Source organism: Phocoena phocoena, chromosome 13 (genome assembly GCF_963924675.1).
Source record: "Phocoena phocoena chromosome 13, mPhoPho1.1, whole genome shotgun sequence".
NCBI lineage: Eukaryota > Metazoa > Chordata > Mammalia > Artiodactyla > Phocoenidae > Phocoena > Phocoena phocoena.
In genome coordinates, this window is record NC_089231.1 from 40,212,642 (window position 1) to 40,236,619 (window position 23,978).

General features: G+C 38.3%; 1 protein-coding gene across 2 annotated transcripts in view; it reads right to left on the reverse strand.

Moving 5' to 3' along the window:
* Positions 1-23,978, reverse strand: part of GALNT1 (polypeptide N-acetylgalactosaminyltransferase 1) — a 199,436-nt gene that overhangs the window by 54,183 nt on the left and 121,275 nt on the right. The window contains exons 7-8 of one of the 2 annotated variants that reach the window (XM_065890586.1): positions 16,042-16,285; positions 4,921-5,095 (exon numbers count right to left, since the gene is read on the reverse strand). In XM_065890586.1, the coding sequence (XP_065746658.1) occupies positions 4,921-5,095; positions 16,042-16,180 (314 nt within the window). In that variant the 5' untranslated portion in view covers positions 16,181-16,285. Of the gene's footprint in view, positions 1-4,920; positions 5,096-16,041; positions 16,286-23,978 lie in introns of those variants that run through there. The other variant, XM_065890587.1, reaches the window with a different exon arrangement.

Consider the following 23,978-nt stretch of genomic DNA (forward strand, 5'->3'; position numbering starts at 1 on the left):
TAACCTTTAGCAATTAGGCAGAGAAAGAAGGGAATTAAATGTCAGAAGACCTGGATTCAAACCTGATTCAATTGTCCTGAGCTACAGCAATCTCTCTGAGGCACTTAACAGCAGCCTGCCTCATGGGACTGATAATTTTGTAAACCAAAGTTAAAATTACTTTAAAAACTAGAAAGATTAAAATGTTACATACTAAACATCTCACAAACATTTCTGTGAATAAAAAAGTTAAGTTGCAGGGTTTTGTGTCTGTATCTTTAATTCAGAAAACAACAGCAACGACTTAGTAATTAAAAATTTAACAAATAAAAAATTCAAAAGAATAGCTGAAAGGTAGCCTAGCATTTCTCCCTGGAAGTAGAACAGAAAGATGAGAAAAGATAACAATAAAAGGGACTAAGAGAATCAATGCAAGCAGTCCAATGCCTGGCTAATAGGAGTTTCAATGATAGAAAACAGACTGATGGGACGTATAATAGGCCTGTCTAATAGGTCACAACTTACTTGACTTCAAGGATATTGGTACAAAATGCCTTTAACCTACCAATTTACAGGGAAGAGAGGAAACAGAAGAACACAATCAATGGCACCAGCAATCAGCAAAATGCAGACTCAGGAAAGATATAAGATGCTCTACCTCGTATTCAAATAATAAACTGTAAGGGAAAAAAGAAGAAGGAACCTACAGACTAAGAGACACTTGAGATAGATACCTACCAGTTGCAATGTGTGCACCTTATTTGCATCCCGATACAAACACTCTTAAAAAAGGAAAATATATGACATAACTAGGGAAATTTAACTGGATATTTCATGTTATCAAGGAATCACTGTTAAGACTTTTTTTAGGTATGAAAAATGGTATCATGATTTTTCCCTTTCCTTTTTCTTTGTTCTATGAGTCCTATCTTTAAGAGACAAATATTGTAATATTTGCAAACGGTTAGGTCTTTGCCTGAGGTTGGGGAATCTGCTTCTAATCTCACTCACCTGGTTGATCCCCCAAATCCACACACCATGTGGGCTTCTCCACGGGGCCATTCCTGTCATGTCAGCTGGCTTACCCCAGAGTCAATGATCCAAGTGAGAATAAAAGACCAAGTTGGAAACCATAGTGTATATTTTATAACCCAGTCCTGAAAATGACACTCCATCACTTGTACTCCTGGCCATACAGACCAACCCTAGCACAACACAGGAAGAGACCACACAGAAGTGTAAATACCAGGAGAAGGAGATTGTTGCAGGACATCTTAGAGGGTATAAAAGAGAACTTTTAGGAACTGTTGAAGCAAGGTGATGAATACATTAGGGTTCAGACTATTATCTCTATTTTTGTATATATTTGAAAATTTCCATAATAAAAAGTTTTTCAAAACTTCTTTTTTTAAAAAAGGATAAAAGCACAGAAATGGAACAAGAAGGCAAAAAATGGCTATTCAGTGGTAGTAGTGACTTTGTGCCACCCCATGAAGCAGCCTATCCCACAGAGACCCAATGGTTGACCAGAAGGACTGCGTATTAGCAGCTGGACTAGCAATCCAGCACAAAGCAGGATTTTTTCAAGTCTGAGAAGTCCTCATCAAGCCCAAAATTTGGTGCACAAGCACACGTATCACACCATTTAAACACTGATCTTTATATCATGAAGTTGTTCACTGTGCAAAAACTAGTGTTTATAATATATTTAATATACGTATAAGCTACTCATTAGTAAAAGTATCTTCAAGAACCATGTAAAAGATTTTAAAAAATAAACAATAAAATGTGTTGAGAGTGGTGATGTATTTAGAGGAATTATTAAAAGCGCAAAACCAACTCTACTATAAACAATAATAGTTAAGGTTCTTTTTAACGCAGACATCACTACTGAGACTTCCCTGAGGAGTCTAGCTTTCTTCAATAATTCTTAAATTACTCAGGAAAGTACACAGTTTGTGAAAATCTAAGTTTACAATGAAGCTTCTCTTGACTGATGTCCACTTAACCAATTTGCTGGATGAATACTCTATATCCCCTCAGTTTAATTTTTACATGCACAATATTCAATGGTTACCTTATTATGACTTATTCATAGCTGTGCCACGTAATAAACTATGATTACCTTTGCCTTCTCTGAACAACTTTAAAAAATTTTCCCTGGATTTAATGATTGTTTAGTTTTTTTCTTGCAATGGTTTTCTATGTACTTATTACTAATTCAATCCCAAATTCTCCATCAATTGTCTAAATCTCTCCAAGACATTCAGCCTTATCAGGTATGACTTCAACAACATTTCCTTGAAGTCTCTCCTGGTGAGCATTTTCTGAGCTGCTCCCACCTGGGCTGGCTGCCTCTCTGCCTGCCCAACTCTCACCCGTGGCTGTCCTTACACCATCTTCCAGAGATTCCCACCATCTCTCGCACATCATATCTCCTGTCTTCTACATCCTGTGTCAACCTTTTCCTTGATTTAAGTCCTCTTTCGGTGGAGCCCAAGCCAGTAACTTCCCAAGAAAAGATATGTGGTGGCAGTTCAATGGTTTGAGACCTTGCATTCCCAAAATGTCCTTATTTAACCTGTGCACTTTATTGTTAATTTGGATGCATACAGAATTCTAGGTTGGAAGTTATTTTCCTTTAGAATTTTGCTCCTTTGTTTCCAGAGTTGCTGCTGAGAAGCTTGAAGATATTCTGATAAATAATCCCTTGACTGTCATCTGCTTTCTTCTCAAGAGAAACTTATAAGAGGTCTTTTTCAGGGAATGATTGCCAGTGTTCTGAAAGTCACAATGCCTTGGGGGTGCAATCTGTTTTCATCTATTGTCCTGAAAACTTAATGGTCTTTCAATCCAAAACCTGTACAGTCCAGTTCTGGAAAATCTGGTGGATATATTTTCTCCTTCCCACCTGCCTATCCCTCTCCTCACCTTTTTCGTTGTTCTCTTTGAGACTCCTATTAATCAAATATTGGTCCTCATTGATAGTTCAATTTCATAAGCTTTTACTATTGTCCATCTCTTTGATCTATTTTTATGGAAGATTTCCTCCCAACCTGCTATTGAGTTTTGTTTTGTTTTAATTCCCAAAAGCTCTTTTAGGTTCTCTCAGTCTTTTTTTTTTTTTTTTTTTACGGTACGTGGGCCTCTCCGGTTGCGGAGCACAGGCTCCGGACGCGCAGGCTCAGCGGCCATGGCTCACGGGCCCAGCCGCTCCGTGGCATGTGGGATCTTCCTGGACCGGGGCACGAACCCGTGTCCCCTGCATCAGCAGGCGGACTCTCAACCACTGTGCCACCAGGGAAGCCCTCTCAGTCTATCTTTTGAATGGTATCCTATTCTTGTTTTATGGTTGTAATATGTTTTCTTATTTCATTGGGATTACTAATTATTTCTTTTTAAGTTTTCTTCCCCCTGAATAGTCAGTCTTTGCTTCCTCCAAGTTGCTTAAAGTTTTGAATTACACTTTACATGTTTGAGGGTTTCCTGTGATGTCTAGTATTCCTTGGTCATCTATTACTAAAAATGGAAGGCAAAAAAACTGAATATAAGCTCTGAATATTTAAGTGAGGCTTAGTGACTATGAGTATACTCCACTGGAGTGATCAGGCTATGCTATTAAGTTGGAGAATCTCTGATGTCAGTGTTTGCAGTTGTTCTGCTTTTCTCTAGGGCTAGTCCAATTCTGCTGATAAAGATCTTCCAATCTCCTGCCTGGAGGGATAAAGCCTGGCTGCTGGCATTAATGGGAGCCACAGAAAGCAAGGTGGCTAGGGGGTCTCAACAGCTAGAATGCATATGTTCACTTGATCTACCTTTCTCTGTACAGTTCCCTTGCTTTTAACTGGGCCTGTTGTCCTCTAGTCCAGATACCTTGTATTACCTTCTTTGTATGGCACAACTGGGCCTTATATTGCTGGTAGGAGTGTAAGTTGCTACAACCATCTTGGAAAAATGTTTGGCAGCACGTGCTAAAGCTACTTAAGTGTATACCCTATTTCTTTCCCCAATACGTACACCAAATAGAAATGAGAGCTTAAGTCTTCCTAAAATGTGCACAGAAATGTCACCATAGCTTTTATTCACAATAGTCAATAAGTGGAAACAACACAAATATCTATCAACATGTAAATAAACTATGGTATATTCACATAACAAACCACAACACTGCAATGGACAAGAATAAGTTTCTGATATATGCAACAATATGGATCTCAGAGACACCAAAGAATATAAACAGTATGGGTCCATTTATAAACAGTTCAAAGAAAGACAAAGCTAATCTATGTTTAGAGATCAAAACAATGGCTGCCCCTGGGGGGTGGGAGTATTGACTGGAAAGGAACACAAGAGATCTTTCAGGGGTGATGGAAATGTTCTATAAGTTGATTTGGATGATGGTTAGACAGGTACATACATATGTAAAAATTCAGTAATCTGTATGCTTATGACTGTATACTTCACCGTTTTAAGTTACACACAACTTAAAAGAATCTTGTAAAAAATTAATTATATACTCCAAGGGGGGAAAGTGGCGGGGGTGGGTGGGTGGGATGAACTGGGAGATTGCAACTGACATGTATACACTAATATGTATAAAACAGATAACTAATAGGAACCTGCTGTATAAAAAAAAAAAATAAAATTCAAATTAAAAAATTAACTATATAAATGTTTTGTAAATAATGAAGTTTAAAATCCCTACTAATCTATCAAGATAAACAATTATCTTCCAAAGCCTAAAATATATAGTCCCAATGATCACTAGAACTTGAGGTATTATTTTATCAGCATTTAATTATTGAAGTGGGGGGGTAGGTAGTAACTTAGTGATGTAACAACCACTTTAAGAAGAGTCAACACTAAAGTGCAATTTATTGGGAATTCATAACATACTTTTCATCCATATTAAATACTATTAGGACCACACTAGGTACTTACCCTTCTAACCTAACATCTGGTAAAGATCTGTTGAGTGCAATCATCTCACTTGCCATTAAATTGAACTGATTGATTTTAAACATCTCTTTCATCTTTTCTTGATCCTCTTTAGGAATGACGACTGGTTTCCCCATTTCTCCAGGACCTTCATGAGGCTTTTGTACTGGCTCTAGAACTAAGAATAAGGAGGAAACTTAACTAACATTAATTGTATAACAATTGATTCATGTTTCTGTTTAATAACATTTGAGTTTAAACTATGTCCTCAACAACCAGAGCCATTTCTGAGCCCATCCTCTCCCAGTCTGAGACACGGCCTAGGGGCCACCTTGTCCTCCGCTTCCACGCCTCGTCCTGACTCAAGACCTCCTCACTTTGCACCACTCACCTGAATCACTTCATGGCCTTGGCACTCCCATCTCGGATATCATTACCACATTTATCTCCCTAAAGCACAGCCTTCATTGTGTTATTCTCATGGTCTCCTAGAGGCCAATCTCTTTAATAGGAAATTTAATCTAACTTCCCAAACCCATCACTTGCTGGGGTCTCCACCTCCCACCCCCCGGATCCTCACCCTCCAGTCAAACAGCACCCACTACTTTCCTCCATGTGCCTCATGTCTTCTTGCGTTGATGCCTTTGCTCACACTGGCCCCTCCCTTGTCATCTCCTTCCTACCTCTACCTCTGCAATACCAAACTCACACTTGTCCTTCAAGGCCCAGCTAAAACAGCTTCTCTCCTGCAGCTTTTCTGCATCTCTCTAGAGTGACCATTTACTACTCTTGACTACTACATACATCCAGGGCTCTATGTCTCTAATCAATAGTTCTCTCTTATTATGATCGCTAAACCTGCCTATGACACCCTCCCCTAACTAGATTATGATCTCTTTTTTAGCTGGATTTTTTTGTTCATTCATGTACCTTCTGTGGAGCTTAGCATTGTTTTACAGGCATTTTATAACCATATGCTAAATTAATATGTGAGTAAAAGTGTTATTCAAAATAAGTCAAAATGAAATCCTAGAATTGACAATAGTAGACATTATAATAAGCATTATGCAAGGTGGAGCATTAAGAAATATAATTCTTGAGAATTTCTTTATTTTGAATTTCTTTTATGCTTTGAGCTTTTTATTTGTTCAAACATTCATTGTAAATTTTTTATTTTATTGCACTTAAGTGAGAAAATACAGCCTTCCAACAATAAATATTTAATGAGCACCTACATCATAGCAGCCACTGTGCCAGGCACTGAGGATCAGTGCAGACAAGACATTACATGTTCTCTACCCTCATGTGGCTTAAACTTCCTACCTTTGGAAAGGTATTAACATTTCCTTTGTGGGCTAGAAAAATGTTTCATTTTTAAAAATGCTAAGTGGAATGTGTTAAAATTATGTATTCCATATATGTAGATTACATATTTGAAATATATCTAGTAAATAACCTTATTAATGAAAAAAAAGAAATATAATTCTAATCAGAAGTAATGTTATCTCGTAATATACAGTTGTCCCTCAGTATCTATGGGGGACTGGTTCCAAGACACCCCCCTCACCCTGCCCTGCAGATACCAAAATCCACAGATGCACAAGTCCCTTATATAAAAAGGTGTGGTACGGTCAGGCCTCTGTATAACCCACGGATATGGAGGACCGGCTATATTAGTAAAAAGAATAATATTCCTGATCAGCAATTCCCAAATCTTGTTCCTTGCTATATGTGTTTTTTTTTTTTTTTTTTTTTTTTTTTTGCGGTACGCGGGCCTCTCACTGTTGTGGCCTCTCCCGCTGCGGAGCACAGGCTCCGGACGCGCAGGCTCAGCAGCCATGGCTCACGGGCCCAGCCGCTCCGCGGCATGTGGGATCTTCCCGGACCGGGGCACGAACCCGTGTCCCCTACATCGGCAGGCGGAGTCTCAACCACTGCGCCACCAGGGAAGCCCACTATATGCTTTTGAGATGCTGAAAAGTGTTCCAAGAAAAATATGTTCTAGAATATATTAAATTCGAAAAAAAAATTGTTAAACTCCCCATCTAAGAGGGATGGGTAGAAAATGAGGTGAGGGTAAGAATGGGATGAAAATATCTGTTTTGTACATTACCTGTTTATTTTTAAAGCTGAAAGTTTTATTCTCCTACAGTTTTTTTTTTAGGTATCCCCAAAAGTCTCTGGACAAAAATGAAGACATCAAGGCAGTAGACAAACCAGCTCATTTCAGCCAAGCTTCATCTGCCCAAGAACAGCTCTAGTTGGTAAAGCTGACCTACAGGATGACTGTTCAGATGGAGTACAAAGCAACCTACCAATACCAGAGCTGCAGAATATTATTCACTGCGTCTTCAAAAACTGTCTAGAATATAAAATCTATTCTAGAGGACTATCAAGGAAAAAAATGGTGGATAATAACTTCCCCATTCTCACAATGAACTGTGATTCCAGGAAGAAAGTTAAAATATTAGGAAATAAATTATAGGAAACTCTTATAATACAATTTTTTTTTTTCTTTACGCGGGCCTCTGTTGTGGACTCTCCCGTTGTGGAGCACAGGCTCCGGACGCGCAGGCTCAGCGGCCATGGCTCACAGGCCCAGCCGCTCCGCGGCATGTGGGATCTTCCCGGACCGGGGCATGAACCCATGTCCCCTGCATTGGCAGGCGGACTCTCAACCACTGTGCCACCAGGGAAGCCCTATAATACAATTTTTAAAAACAAATCCTGGCTAATTTTTGTCAAGTAAGCTCTTTAAATATAAGAAAAAATTCTCAGTGACAAAAATTTTCAATGCCACGTGTAATAAAAAATGTAAGTACAGAAGTATAATGCCTATATAAGCTTTTAAAACTTTAAAAATCATAAATTATAAAACTCTCAGAGTCAATTCTTACTTACCTGTCTCTGAAAATAAAGAGTAATTAACAGATTTGGGCGTTGGGACATTCAGGGGTCAGTATGAAGCAGCAGAGTTCTAGAGGTAACAGTTATTTTATCTGCATGGCACAGATAACCTGAAGAGTAGGTGGGAGACATCTAGTGGCCCTGATTATAAATATCCTTCAGTTACCTGTGCCCTATTTTAGCATAAGAAGATGCTTTAAAGAAAAGTTAAAATGGAAATATTTTCACACTACTCAGTTTTTTAATTGAATATTAAGTTATACAGAACACCATCTATAACATATTTTTGCTGGGGGCAGGGTGGGGTAGATCCTGAATCTGATCAAGCCTCTGGACTTACTTACCAATTCACAGGAAATATAGGGGACAGAGGAAATGATAAAAAAAAAAAAAAAAAAAAAAACATTAAAGGGATGCAAATCCTGACTGTGGGAAACTGGAGAAAACAAAGAAAGCAATTTCTTCTTCTTCAACACAACCAAAAATGGGGGTGGGGAGGACAAAAAGAAAGAGGTATCCATGTATCTATGCCACAAGACTAGCTTTGAGTTGATAACTGTCGAAGCCAGATGATGGGTATATGGGAGATCAATTTTCTATTTTTCTCTACTTTTGTTTATGTTTGGAAATTTTCCATGAGGATTGGGGGAGCATGAATGAGCACTCAAGAAATTATTACGGTAAGAACCAGTAAGTATAAACTTGATTGCTTACAGCCTAAGAGACTGCATGACCAGAAAGTTAAAATCCTGCCCCATCACAGTGAAGTAAAACTCTAGCCTTGAGGTCTTAAAGAATTGGGCAAAACTGCACAACATATAAAATCCTCCTGGCTGCAATATTTTACAAATTTGGTCACCTGGTACTTACTAATAATCTAAATATCTGGTATAATACCCACATTATATACTTTAACCTACTGATACACGAGATCTCAGAGCCGCATTTAAAATGGCCATTAATCAAAAGTTATATGACTACTGCATGACTTACAGAATCCACCACAATACTCTAATTTAGAAATTATAATATCCTGAAGAATTACACCAACCAGTAAACTAATTTTCTTTGGCAAAGATGCCAGGATAAAATGCAACTAGCTAGTGAATATTTTTACTACTAATGCACTTGCAGTACTAAAAAGCAACTAACAAAGAAGATAGTAAGCATTAACTTTCCTTGTATTCTACTTACCACTCTTTCATGTAAATTAAAAAAGAGTTCAGTGAAACTTGTTTGAAAGCAAATGAAATGGGTTTGGATATTATCATTTCCCGAACTGAAAAACAAACTTTCATTGCCATAAAATTTTATAGGCAGATCATTTCTAAAAATCAAATCAACTTTGACAAGGGGGTGACGAAGGTGTTATTCCAAAGTATCATGTGAGAACAAACATTTTATTATACACTTTAAACTTCATTTACATGACAATGTACAGAAGTTTCATGTTTTAGAAAATTTAATTTTCGAAAAAACTACAGGTTCACTCTGAATGCCGCCAAATAAAATTCACATATACAAACCACATGACATACCTATGAATGTGTTTTAATAAATCTTACAAATTTCTAGTTTGTATTTTTCTCATGGAAGTGGAATAAGGAGGTATAAAGTTACATGATACCCATTTGGGGAAGATGGGGAAGATAAAAGGCTAAAATCATTTCTCCCAAACAATTTTCTTACCTTATTATACAACTATCTTTACTATTTTTATGCACTATATTTCACTTATTCCAAAATATTTTTTCCCATATTTTAACATCTCTGAAATTGGCATGTGGCTTACAATGGTAACTGAAATGTTTTTGCTTTCTTAGTGTATATAATATGTATTCTATAAACAAAGCAAATTACCTGATTTTTTTAACATCAAAATATTATTGCATACAAAATTCATTGATAACTCTCTGCTACCTCAACACCTGTCAGTTTCAACCCTCATTCCAATTTTATATTCAATTCATTTGCAATGTGTTCAAATAAAACTCTAAGCACACTAAAAGTCTGTAATAAAGAGTTTCTGAAAGCCTTTACTAACAATATTTTTAAGTTTTTAATCATTAGAAGTTTCTTCTATAAAATATGTTCTCAAACTTTTCCTACTGTTTGACAACTGAAATAATTCTAGCAGAAGTACATGAAAACTTGAATAATCAACATTTTAATAATCTGAAAATCAAGTACAGTGCTGGCAGAAAGAATTAATTCCTACTTGAAATTGCATCTGTAAAAATACTGAATAGTCTATGCAACATCCAAATCCAAAAATTGAATGAATGAGTTAATTCTAAAAAGCAGAAGAGTTGCAGAAATATTCCCAAGACATAACCCACACTAACAGTGTTTTTTCAAAGGGAATCTAATCTAATTCTCTAGCAACAGAAGAATTTTGCTATTCTCAGATAGTCTGGGGTATAAAATACAAGAATAAAACTATGAGAGAGAATGCTCAGGAAAATAAAATAAAACAAAACAAAACCAACCCTCTGAAACACCAAAGACTGGCCTGTTGTTACCTGACGCAGGCAAGTAACAAGTAAATGTAAAAATCCTAGAAAACTAAATATATCAACGATAATCTTATAAGCATTATCATAAGGATAACAAATCCATTCTGCTTAAAAATAAGACACCTTTTTGCACACAATAGTATAAAGAACAGAATTTGGTAAATTTCACCAAATTGGCACTGTAAAGCAGTTCAAAGAAGTTCAGAAATGAGGTCCTCACAACACTGAGACAATTGCTCTGGAGTGTTGTATCTGCTCATTATTTTTTTGCTTTTTTGTTTTGATTTGGTTTTTCAAATGCCATAGAAAACGAATATCCTGGAGACCTTATGTGTTCTATGAAAAAAGACCTACATTCCTCTAGGTCACTGACCGTACTTGCTAATTCCACTAAGAGGGTCCACATCCTTGATGCCATCACCTATCAACCCTCTCCCAACAATTTTCATGAAAGATCTGTTCAGTGGCACCACAATTCCTCAGCAGCCTTATGCTGAGAGCCTTAACCTTAGGCCTCTGATGCTACTTGAGACCTCTCGGCGCCCACTGCACTGAAACTTCACATCAGAGCAGATTTTTCAAACTTTCCTTGCTTAGCATCAATTGTCCCCCTTCCCTAAATCATTTCCTCACTCTTCCCCTTCAATGCCTTAAGGCTACATGGAACACAGTTTGAAAAAATGGATGCTCTAGGGCCCCATCTGGAACTGCTGGCCTCTCCAAGTTTCTCCCTTCAGCTATTAACTCACCTCTTGGCTTACTGCTCAGTGCTTCTCTCATCCTTCCACTGCTCATGGCCTTCTCAGTCTGTCCCACTCAACACCCTGATGCCCCCAGGCCATTATAAAGCTTCTATCAATACATCGTCTTGTCTCAACAGGGGCCCCATCTACCAGACTTAAATCCAGCTCTTCCCCAGAGCCCATTAACCTCACAACCCTCAACAACTTTCATTCTCTGTCTCCCAGGAGGTAACGATGCTCTCTCATAGCTCCACATTGTTACTTTCACCCCATTTCTCCTTTACTTTGTACTTCTGTACTTTGTATAAAAGCTACTCCTTTTCCTTGATGCTCATGCTACTAGTGGTTTTCCAAAACTGTATTAACCTTAGAATCCTCTTCAAGGATAATCCTTTTCTTATGGTTGACACCACACTGTCTCATCTGCTGAGAATTGGCTCTTTCAAGTATTACTTCATTACTTTATATTTTAAACCTCTCCCTCAACATACATAAAAAATACATACATTCATAGAAAACCAACTTTGGCTCCATTCCTTTCTTTTAAACTACTGTACTATCTCTTTGTGTGGAAGCTTCCTAAAAGGATAAGCTACACATCAGTAATATCAAATCCACTGGCACTGAAATGGTACTTGCTAGGGTCACAAGAAGCCCCCTGCTGGGAAACACATCAGAACCACTTCTTCATCTCAGGTAAAATCTCTGAACAAACATCACTCCTGGATTTCCATGACCCCACTCCCTCTGGCTTCTCCCCCTACTCTGACTTCCAGAAGCCTTATTTCCCTTTGCTGACCCTCCATGATCCTCTCCAACACTGGCCTGTCTCTTCCAACATCCACACACTGCTGGAGCCCACACTGCCGCCCACATGCTCTACCCCAGCCACCCTCTGCTGCAGAACATCCTTCCCAACACCCCAACGTTAAACGCTCCAAACGCAACTCATCCTTCTGCCTTCTCACCAAAGCCACTCCGCCTCTGGGGGCCCCACCTCGTATCAATTCATCCAAAGAGGAAGACCTAAGAGTCATCTTAGACTTTTCACTTTCCATTATTACCTACGTTCAGTGACTCCCCATGCTATGTAAATGCCACTATTTACAAACTTCTCATATATTTTATTTCCTCTCCATCTCCAGTGTCATTTTAGTGTAGGCCCCAAGAACTTCTCCAGACCTTCCCAACGGCCTCACATCCACTCTCTGCTGTCTCACTCCCTTCTAGTATTGGGTTGGCCAAGAAGTTTGTTTGGTTTTTCCCATACGATGGCTCTAGTAGTGCTTATTTGTCTTTAACTTCATTTGAAACATTTTTTTTTTTTTTTTTTTGGTACTCAGGCCTCTCACTGTTGTGGTCTCTCCCGTTGTGGAGCACAGGCTCCGGACGTGCAGGCTCAACGGCCATGGCTCACAGGCCCAGCCGCTCCGTGGCACGTGGGATCTTCCCAGACCGGGGCACGAACCCGTGTCCCCTGCATCGGCAGGCGGACTCTCAACCACTGTGCCACCAGGGAAGCCCCATTTGAAACATTTTTGTTAGACTGTATTGTGACAGCTGTCATATGTCATGCATTAAAAAAAAAAAAATCAAAATCTGTGAATTTTTGTGTAGCCATTTTAACATTGAAGACGGAAGAAAAAAAAGCAACATTTTTGGCATATTATGCTTTATTATTACAAGAAAGGTAAAAATGTAACTGAAACACAAAAAAATATTTGTGCAGCGTATGGAGAAGGTGCTGTGACTGATCGAACGTGTCAAAAGTGGTCTGCGAAGTTTTGTGCTGGAGACTTTTTGCTGGACGATGCTCCAAGGTTGGGGAGACCAGTTGAAGTTGATAAGGATCAAATCGAGACATTAATTGAGAACAATCAATGTTATATCACATGGGAGACAGCCAACATACTCAAAATATCCAAATCAAGCGCTGAAATCATTTGCACCAGCTTGGTTATGTAAATCGCTTTCATGTTTGGGTTCCATGTAAATTAAGCGAAAAAAAACCTTCTTGACCGTATTTCCACATGAGATTCTCTGCTGAAACGTAACGAATCGTTCCGTTTTTAAAACAAATTGTGACAGGCGATGAAAAGTGGATACTGTACAATAATGTGGAATGGAAGAGATCGTGGGGCAAGTGAATGAACCACCACCAATCACACCGAAGGCTGGTCTTCATCCAAAGAAGATGATGTTGTGTATATGTTGGGATTGGAAGGGAGTCCTCTATTATGAGCCCCTTCCAGAAACCAAATGATTAATTCCAACAAGTACTGCTCCCAATTAGACCAACTGAAAGCAGCACTCGACGAAAAGGGTCCAGCATTAGTCAAAAGAAAATGCATGATTTTCCATCAGGATTAACGCAAAACCACATGTTTCTCTGATGACCAGGCAAAAACTTTTACAGCTTGGCTGGGAAGTTCTGATTCACCCGCCATATTCACCAATTGCACCTTCAGATTTCCATTTATTTCGGTCTTTACAAAAGTCTCTTAATGGAAAAAATTTCAATCCCCTGGAAGACTGTAAAAGGCACCTGAAAGAGTTCTTTGCTCAAAAAGATAAAAAATTTTGGGAAGATGGAATTATGAAGTTGCCTGAAAAATGGCAGAAGGTAGTGGTACAAAACTGTGAATATGTTGTTCAATAAAGCTCTTGGTGAAAATGAAAAATGTGTCTTTTATTTTTATTTAAAAACCGAAGGAACTTTGGCTTTTAAACACCAAGCCAATACATCAGCCACGTGACCACCAAACTTCCTTCTGAAAGTCTGGATCCCATCAGGTTACTGATTTCCTTGTTTAAAATCCTTCAGTGGGACTTCCCTGGTGGTCCAGTGGTAAACAATCTGCCTTACAATGCAGGCAACAAGGGTTCAATCCCTGGTCAGGGAACTAAGATCCCACATGCTGCAAGGCAACTAAACCCGCACGCCACAACTACTGAGCTCGCGGGCCTCAACTAGAGAGCCTGCATGCCACAAACTACAGAGCCCACGCGCCTTGGAGCCTGCGCACCACAACTGGAGAGAAGCCCGTGCGCCGCAACAAAAGATCCCGCATGCTGCAACTAAGACCTGATGCAGCCAAAAAAATCCTTCAATGTCATGCCTCACCTACAGGATTTAGTCCAAAACCCTTAGCATGTCATAAAAGGCCTCCTGTGATGTGGCCTCTGCTAACCTCCCAGCTTCGTCCCATGCTCTTTCCTCACATTCTCCTATCCATCAACTCTGTCTCTCACTTGCTTATCTTGCACATGCTTCTCTCCTTTGCTTGGAAGGTATTCCCCTCACCCATCAAACCTAACAAACACCTGTTCACCCTGATACTACAGCTTGAGCATTACACTTCCTTGCTGCACCTTCTCAGATGCCCCACGGTGTTCCTTCCTTCTGCTCTCATGCACATCTCTAGTATGCTATCTATCATATCACTAATTTTACCATATTCTTTCTCTCCTGTTGGACTGGGATTCCCCAAAGGGAGGAACTTTTTTGTATTGTTGAAGTGTATGTCACTAGCACATAGCACACTGCCCAGCACATATCAGAGTTTAAAAAACATTCACTAAGTGTGCCTTCACCTACTACAGAGGTCCCAGTCTTTCTTACTTTTCATGCCTTTGCATTTAAGACAGAACACCATGAGCTCCCACTATAAATGGTAACGAATTAAGGTGCAGTGAGGGTAAAGTTAATCTGTTCCATTTGGGACAAGAATTATGCTAGTTTCTTACTGGTGAATGGCAATACCTTTGATTTGATTTAAATGTTGACAGAGTTATAGCTCTTGTCACCCGACAAACTTACTAAACAGCAGGGCCATAAAGGAAACCAGGAAAGTCAACAAATTAATAGGCAAAAAAATTATGGGGATGGTGAAAATTAAAAAGTCAGGGGTTAACCTAGGTATTACTAAAGTCCAGTGTTAAGAACTGAGCCTAATTTTAGGCAGATTTCCCATGAAATAAAGAGAACTGGTTACACAATCCCATCTGTAAAAATTACAATAAGTAGGCACACCTACCAATACAAATAAATAATTTTAGATTGCAAATTTTAAGGGACCAGGTGCTTTCATTATAAAAGTGCAAGATATTTAAATGTGGCTACATATTCAAATAAAACAGTAATCATTCACAAATAATTCCTAAAAATAGAATTACTGTTTAGCCAGATATTCTATAACTAATCACAGAGAGTTCAGAGCGCAGAATAGCTGAATTACTAATTCACAATGCAAAGTCATTTTCATTTTGTTTAAAAAAAAAATAAAAGGCAGCATTTGTCTTTTTGGTTTAAACACAGAGAGTCTAAAACTGAATTTTTCAGGTGCCCTCTGTCAAAAATGTCAGTCTTCCAAACTAGGTCCTTCATATTTGTGTTTCCTTCCTTTTCCATATCAGATACTGCAGTGTTCTCACTGCAGCCCAGATTTTATAGCCTGATCTTTTCATAAGCTCTCCCTAAAAGTGCTAACTGGAGCTATCTACAGCATTAACAAAACAAACTCACCAGACCACATCTACCTAGAATGACTTCTTCCCTTAGGACTGAGATGGGAAGGCTGGAGAACTCTCTCTCATACTTGATAATGCAATTTTAACGCTCCACTCAGCATTATGACCCTAGACTAATCTCCTGTACAATTTTGGTAGTTCCAGCTATGAGATTCCCTACAGTATTTGGTAATATAACTTCCAGAAAATTAACTACATTTAACATTGAACACACAAATTGAATTTAGCAATTCTATACAGGATACTTTAATACTTTTAACTGTTAGAAGAACCTACTGGAGAACTGATGGAAATATGATCATTATATATAGGAAGCCAGGGATTACTATTAATCTAAAAATGTTCAAATTTTATAGTTTCCAAATTAGTTAGTACAAACAAGTGACATATATATCAAAACAGGTCCACTATTATAAAATGTCACTCACCATCCCCAGCAGGAAGTCCTCTCTCTTTTTTTTCATCACATTTGTTGCATTCACTGAAGTAAAGCAGCAGGAACATATCCAAGAGTACCCAAATCAAGGAGGTGGCTAGGACCACCTTGCAATATGCAAATTTTCTCATGGCACTTTAAGTCAAATGCAAAATTTTAAAATATATATATATATAAATATACAAAGATCATGAAAATTATTCCAATCCAGTTTCATCAGAAATCACGTTCATAACCTATAGAAAGAAAAAGAAAAAAGATTAACTTAAAAATTCAGAACCTAAAAAAGAAACAATGGATTAATTCAATATGAATATGAAATTTTACTATGAAGAATAAGTTTTAAAATCAGACTTGAAAGAGTACTTGTAAAATATATAAAAATAGTAACAAGAACATGCAAATAACTCCTACAAATCAATATACACAATCCAATAGAAAAATGGGTAAAGGACTAAACAAGCACTTTGCAGAAAGGAAATCTGAATAGCCAATAAACAAGTGAAAAGGTGCTCGATTCATTACAATGAGGAAAATTCAAATTAAAACAGTGAGCTACTATCTTATATCCATCAAACACATGGGGCTTAACTGCCTTCTATTCAATTGCTGTATTAAACACGAAAGCAAAAGCTAAGCCATTAACTGCCACAGGAGTTTAAGAAACCAGTAATTCCCAGTCCATTTTAACCACTCACATTCAGTTCCCAGGGTCCAAGGATTTATATGAGTTCTCCTAGTAGCTTTTCTAGAGCAGTTGAATTGGAATGATTCTTATCCCTCTGTCCCAACTGAATCCCATTCTAAAAATGCTAGTCACCAGCCGTTCAAAAACAAGACTCATGGAAAGTATAACAGAAAAGAAAAGGGTATTTGCAAGATCTGAGCCCTAGTCCTGGCTCTGACAGTAATTTTACAGACTTCCCTGATGTTTAGTTTCTATCTACCCCACCCCACCCCCAAATATCATGAGAAAATGACTGGAGGAACTGTCCTTTGGGATAGCTAGACCAGAAACACTTCTGACACATATGGCACTCATCTGGGGGAGCTCTGGAGCAGCCCGAGGGACCTCAGAGAGGTAAGGAGCCATCCCACCGAGCCGCTGACACCGAGGCTCAAAGGTCTGTGTCACTGCTGTTCAGGAGATAGATGAGCCAAGAGCATTCAGGGGAGTGGATGGAGGAAACACACACTTGGCACAGGTGAAAGCCAATGAGCAGAAGCTCTGAAGGGCTGGGCTGATGGGCAGCATAGCAGCTGCTTACAAGGGCAGTTTTATGTAGCATGTTCCATGGTGGGCAGTAGAGATGTCTCTACCTAAACAATTCAGGGCAGGCCAGAGAGTTTATTTATGAAAAAGATACAATAGTTCTTTCCTACTTCACAAGGTGGCTAAACAGCAACCTGAAAAGCACCCCAAAATACCAAGTAATACTTATAAATGTAAAGTATTATTTCTGTTCATCTCTCTGGGGACTTTGACCTCTTGCCTATTGGCCTCCTTTCATCAAACCAACACTTCCTGACTGCACTGTGAGAACAGGGACGCTACTGTCATATTCTTGCCTCAAAATCATACTTACTCAATATCTGTCACATGCAGTGAGCAACAACTGACATCTGTGGTGACTAGGGTGAGGGGAGGAGCAAAAGCATTATAATGCACAGTGTCATGGACCAACAGTTCTCTCCAGAGAAGCGAGATACACGTATGTATATATTTCAAGCCACTTTACATGAAAGGCTACCTCTTTTGGTCACTGGCAAAGCAAGCAGTCTAACTGCCAGTGCAACAGCTGGGATTCAAATGTAGTTTTGTGTTGTCTAAAATCTGCTGATTGTTAATTTTTTCAATGCTTACAGCCCAGAACACTTAAATGTAAATCTTTATAACTCTGTACTCATTCCTATTTAATTTTTCCAAGGCAGCACAATTAGATTCTAAAAGTGAAGATGAAATGCAGTGGGTGGGTGTGTATTTGGGGGAGCGGTACAGAGAAAGCAGGAGGTGTAGGGAGAAAGGAGGATAAAGAGGCAAACATCTTTGAGACCTTGAGTTATGTAGAGATTCCTTACATGGTAACAATAAAATGCACAAATCATTTAAAAAGATTGATAAGTTGGACTTTATAATTAAAATCTGCTCTTCAAAAGACAGTTAAAAAATAAAAAACAAGTCACATATTGGGAGAAAATATTTACAAATTACATATCTGATAATTACTTATATCCAGACCATATAAAGAACTCTGCAAATACAATTTTTAAAAATCCTAATCCAATACAATGGGCAAAAGGTTTGAACTGTTGCTTTACCAAAACAGCGATACAGGTGGCAAAAGAGCACAAGAAAAGATGTTCAACATCATCAGCTATTAGGCAACTGCAAGTTAAGACCACAATGAAGCACCACTATGCAGCAATATAAATAGTGAAAGGAAAAAAGAAAACTACCAAGTGCTATCAAGGAACTGCTGCAACTGGACCTCTAATACATTGCCAGTGGAATGCACAATGGTACAGTCTCTCTGGAAAACAGTTTGGTAGTTTCTTCCCACAAGAATCTGCAATTCCATTCCTAGCTATTTACTTAAGAGAGAGGAAAACGTACGTCTACACAAAGGCTTGTACACAAATCTTTATAGCAGCTTAACCATAATCATCAAAATCTGGAAACAATCCAAATGTCCATCACCTGGTGAATGGATAAATTGTGGTACACCAAACAGTGAAATACTACTTCCCAGAAATCCAGCAATCAAAAAGAACTCTTAATATATATGCAATAATACTGATGAATCTCAAAAGCTTTATGCTAAGTGAAAGTGGTCAGTCACAAAAGGCTGCATACTGTATACTGTATGATTCCATTTATATGAGACAAATTGGATCAGTGGTTGTCAGGGACTGTGGAAAAGTAGAGGACTGCTCTCAAAGGGCCGTGAAGGAACTTGTGATGATGAAAACATTCCATCTCTTGCTTGTGGTGGCAGCGGTCATTTTGTCCAAACTGGTACGACTACACCTAAAAGGGTGAATTTTACTGTACATAGATAAATACAGGAGAGGTGAGGATCCTTCAAAGAAACAATTCCAATTTTAGGAGAAAAACTGTTTTGTATTTCTTCAAGTGATACATACCAGAATTTATCTTGGAAATTATTAAAAGCTCAGAGTTTCTGTCTCAACCACAATAGATTAAAACCTTCCATATGAAATGCATTTAACTCCTTAATTATTTTAGAAGGTATAAAATCTGAATTAATGTCAAAGTACAGTGATCAATTATATCAGTAAACTTCTGATTCTATCCTACGTGTCATATGTAAAGGTTTTCCAAAGGTTGATCAGTATTTTCTAGGGCTAAATAATTACTTTCTCTTACTCCATATACTTCTAGCCAAGGCTCTCCAGAAACTTCAAGCCTAAAAAGAGAGTCTCAGCTCAAAAGCAGCTTTGGAGAAAATAGAAGCATCATTCCCTTGGACCTAAAACTTCAGTCTTCTGAGTATGTTAAGGTGCTTATCTCCCCTCTCCCAAGAACACTGAATTCTCAGGCACCTACACCTAGAATGACTAATTTTGCACTGTACCGACCAGGCAGAGGTATGAGATATGAGACCCTTCAATAGATCTGTTCATTTAATTTGTAGCTGAAATTTCTGCCAGAAAAACTGAAAGACTTTAAAAAATGATATTTATCCTCTAACATTGTAAAGAAAAGCAAGATTATTTTATTTACTAATTATATATTCCATTTGCTCTATTTCTCAGAACTATAATGAAACCTATTCATTCATTTATTATTATTTCATACATTCAAAACACACAAACTCAGTAAATGTAGGGAATGTGTCAAATGCAAGGAATACAAACATGAACAAAATATTCCTTCCCTTACGAAGTTTAGAGTTGTCTCTAGGAAAGCAGGCATTAGTCAAACACTCACATAAACGTGAAATTTCAATCGTGATAACTGCTTTGGAGGGAGGTACACAGCACTATACACATCTGTAAAAGAGATCTGACTTTGTCAAAAAGGCTTCCCTGAGGAAGACATGATTTGAAGAGAAAATGAGCATTTGGGGCAGTAAGTAGCAAGGACTCTATAGCAGGAAGGAGCCCAACACTCAAAGGCCAGTGGATCAAAGACAAAAGAGGTGAAAACTGTGATTGCGACAAAGCTGGAGCTGGATAAAAGTGGGCAGATTCAAGAGGTATTAAGGGACAAACTCAATGGGATTTAAGGATGAGTCAGGTGGGGGTAAAGAGGAGGAAATCCTGGCCTATACAAGTGGATGCAGAGTGTTGCCAGTCATAGAAACAGGGACCAGTAAAAGAGGACCAATTTTTGGAAAGGAGGAAAAGATGGAAAGAAATATAAGTTTGACTTTGGACATGCTGAGTATGAGGTACCTCTGATACCCTCAAAGAGATGTTAACCACAGCTGAGGACACAAAAGTTTGAGGCTCAAAGTGGGGTTCTCTGTATATCTCTGTAAAGATATACAGATAGAAGCCCCTGCTCTTGTGCAACTTTGCAGGGGCAGACAGACTAAAAAAAAATCAATACATGAAGTAACTTTTGTGGAGTGCAATTTCCCTCCTAAAGTGTGGGCTGGACTTAGGGACTTGCTTCTAACCAACAGAATATGGTGGAAGTAATGATGTGTGATTTCAAGGCTAGTCATAAAGCACAGTTCTCTTCCCAGCTCTCTCTCAGATCACAGACTCTGGGGAAAAGCAGCACCACATCAGAAGGACACTGAAGCATCCCTATAGAGATCCATGTGCTGAGAAACTGAAACCTCCTGCCAACAAAGAGTACTCTCTTGCAAGGCATGGAAGTGAACCACTTTGGAAGCAGACCCAGTCAAGCCTTCATCTTGACTGCAACATCATATAAGATCCTGAGTCAATACCACCTTGCTAAGCTACTCCTGCATTCCTGACCCAAAGAAAATATGAGATAATAAATGTTTATTGTTTAAAGCCATTAAGTTTTGAGGCAGTTAGGTAGTTCATTACTCATCAATAGAGAACTTCACAGAAAACTAGGACTAGAAAGGAAATTCTTTAACTTATAGCAAACATATTTAATGATGGGATTCCCGATGCATTTCTGTAACATTGTAAATAAGAAAAGTTATGCATCCTCACTTCAATCTGATATTGTACTGGAGGTCTAAACAATATGACAAGAAAAGGAATAAGAATTAGGGGATTAAAAAGAGACAAAATTATCTGCAGATAGCATGCTTTCTGTATAGAAACTCTAAAAGAAATCAATAAATAAACCATTAGAGCTAATTCATTATTTCATCAAGGTTGCTGAATACAAGGTAAACATATAACATCAATCATGCTTCTTCATGATAATAACTAATTAGGATATATAAAGGAAAACATCACATTCAAAGCAGCTATAAAAACCCTAAGGTATTTGGAAATAAACTTAACAAAATATGTGCAAGACATGGAGAAAATTGTGGAGCTTTGTCGAAGGACATAAAAGAACACCTGACTAACGGATAGATGTACCATGTTCAGGAAAAATAAACAAGCAACTTCTTCCTAAATTAATTTAATTCTAATCAAAACACAAATGAAACCTTTAGGGACTGGATTTATTATAAAGCAGAAGTATCTACAGCCATGTGGTACCCCAAAACAAACCTAAACATGTGTGGAAAATCGGAAAGGTGATACTATAAATCAGAGCAGAAAACTGATAAAGGAACAAATAGCTTTCCAAATGGTAAAAAATAAATTTAGATCCTACCATATACCAGTAATAAGAGTAAATCTATGAATAGATAATAACTCCTATAAAATTTACTGGCTGAAATGTTTTAATTTAGAGCATTCAGTGTTTGGTATCTTAAGTGGAATGTCAGTTTCCAAGGTGATAAACAGACTTAGCTCCTAGCAATACCTTTAAAAGTGAATCTTTTTCCTAGTTACAAAGTAATATATGCTCAATACAAAGAACCTGGCAAACACAGAGAAGTAAAATAAAAGATACAAAGCCATCTATAAACCCCCATCCCACTTAAACACTATTACCAGTGGGATAAGTGCCCTCCCAGTCATTCAGAATAGCTCATAGATACATCGTTTTAAAGCAAGTTTGTAATGTCTATTTTGACTCAAACATTTTAATGTCTTAAATGTCCCTATCAGGGGGAAAAGAATGGAATGGCTGTGACTATAAAGGGGTAGCAGGAGACACCTCTGTGGTGATGCTGTTGTGATTTTTTTTTAATTGCAGTAATACGCTCAACAGACATTTCTAACCTCTCTTTTCACCCCAACCACTGAGTATCCTGTCTTAGGCAACAAATGTCTTAATGGTCACTTTAAAATAGCCCTGATATCCACAAAGCTATGTCAAAATGCCACATATTGTTTTATACTTAAAGAACAGACATAAAATAGACACAAACTGAGGTGGCTTCCTGGCCCATGATTCTGACTTGTGCTCTCCCCACTCTCCCCCAAGGGTTTCTTCTGGTAACAGACCTAGCCCCCTGGCCACAGGATAGCCAAATGACCTGGCCAGGTCAACCACAGGATCTCACCCCTTGGCTTCCCGAGTCACAGAGCTGGAAGCCTGTGCTAATCTAGCACTGCAGTCAGCTACACTGCCCAACATGTAGAGAAAGCTGACCTGCAGTCCAAGAGGATGAGCCCAGAGGCACACAGGATGAGAGGCAAAGGTGACGGAGTCCCTGACTCTACTTTGGCTTTTGTGAACACCCAGGAATCCTTCTATTAATCCCCTTTTCTGTTCATGACAGTTTGAATTGGGTTCCTAACACACATCTGGGATGGCCACTGGGGGGATGGGGGAATAAGGGACAGAGGAGACCTACAGGTAAAAATCAAACAGGTTCTGGTCCACTGGTGAGGTTCCCCTCTACTAGTCATAAACAATTATACATTACGAGGCAGACTACACTATTTGAAAAGATACTTTTTAATGCCCCAAATCACAAAAACATATCAAGTATCAAAAGTAGGTATAAAACAAATCACAGATATAAAGGATCACAACACAACATACACATGTATCCACCACTCAGTTTAAGAATAAGAACATCACCTTTAAAGTTCCCTCTCCAATACCATCTCTTCCTAGCTCCTCAAAGACCACCTCTATTCTGAACTTAACATTCTTTCTTTTCCTGAGAGTTTTACCTCACTGCTATCCTTAAAAATGCCTTGTTTACATTTTGTTTCTGAACTGCTTATAAATGGAAGAATCTGAGACCTGCTTTTCTTCTAACACTACGTTCCTGAGAACCATCCATTTGTTGCATGTAGTTGCAGTCAGTTCATTTTCACTACTGTCTAATATTCAATTGGCTTATAATTATACACTATGAGGCTTACCACAGTTTATTCCTTCTACCCTTAATAAACATGTGGTTATTTCTAGGTTTCTGTTATTACAAGCAGTACTGCTATGAATATTCCTGAACACGTTTCCTGGAACAAATGTGCCAGGGTCAGCAAACTTCTTCTGCAAAAGGCCAGATTGTAAACATTTTAGGCTTTGCGGGACATAAGATCTCTACTGCAACCACTCAAATCTGGTGTTGTACCACAAAAGCAGCCAAAAGTGATATGTAACCAAGAAAGTGTGACAGTATTCCAATAGAACTTTATTTATGGACACAAATTTGAATCTCATTTAATTTTCATATTACAAATTATGAAATATTATTTTTATTTTTTTAACCATTTAAAATGTTAAAAACCTTTCTTAATTCATGAGTTGTCACCCCAACCCTGATCTACAGTACATACCTAGGGGAATTAGATCATAGGGTATACATATTTTCAATATGACTAATATGGCAAATTTGTTTTCCCAGGTGTTTGAAACAAATTAGAAAGAAAAATGAGAGCTCTGGATGTGTT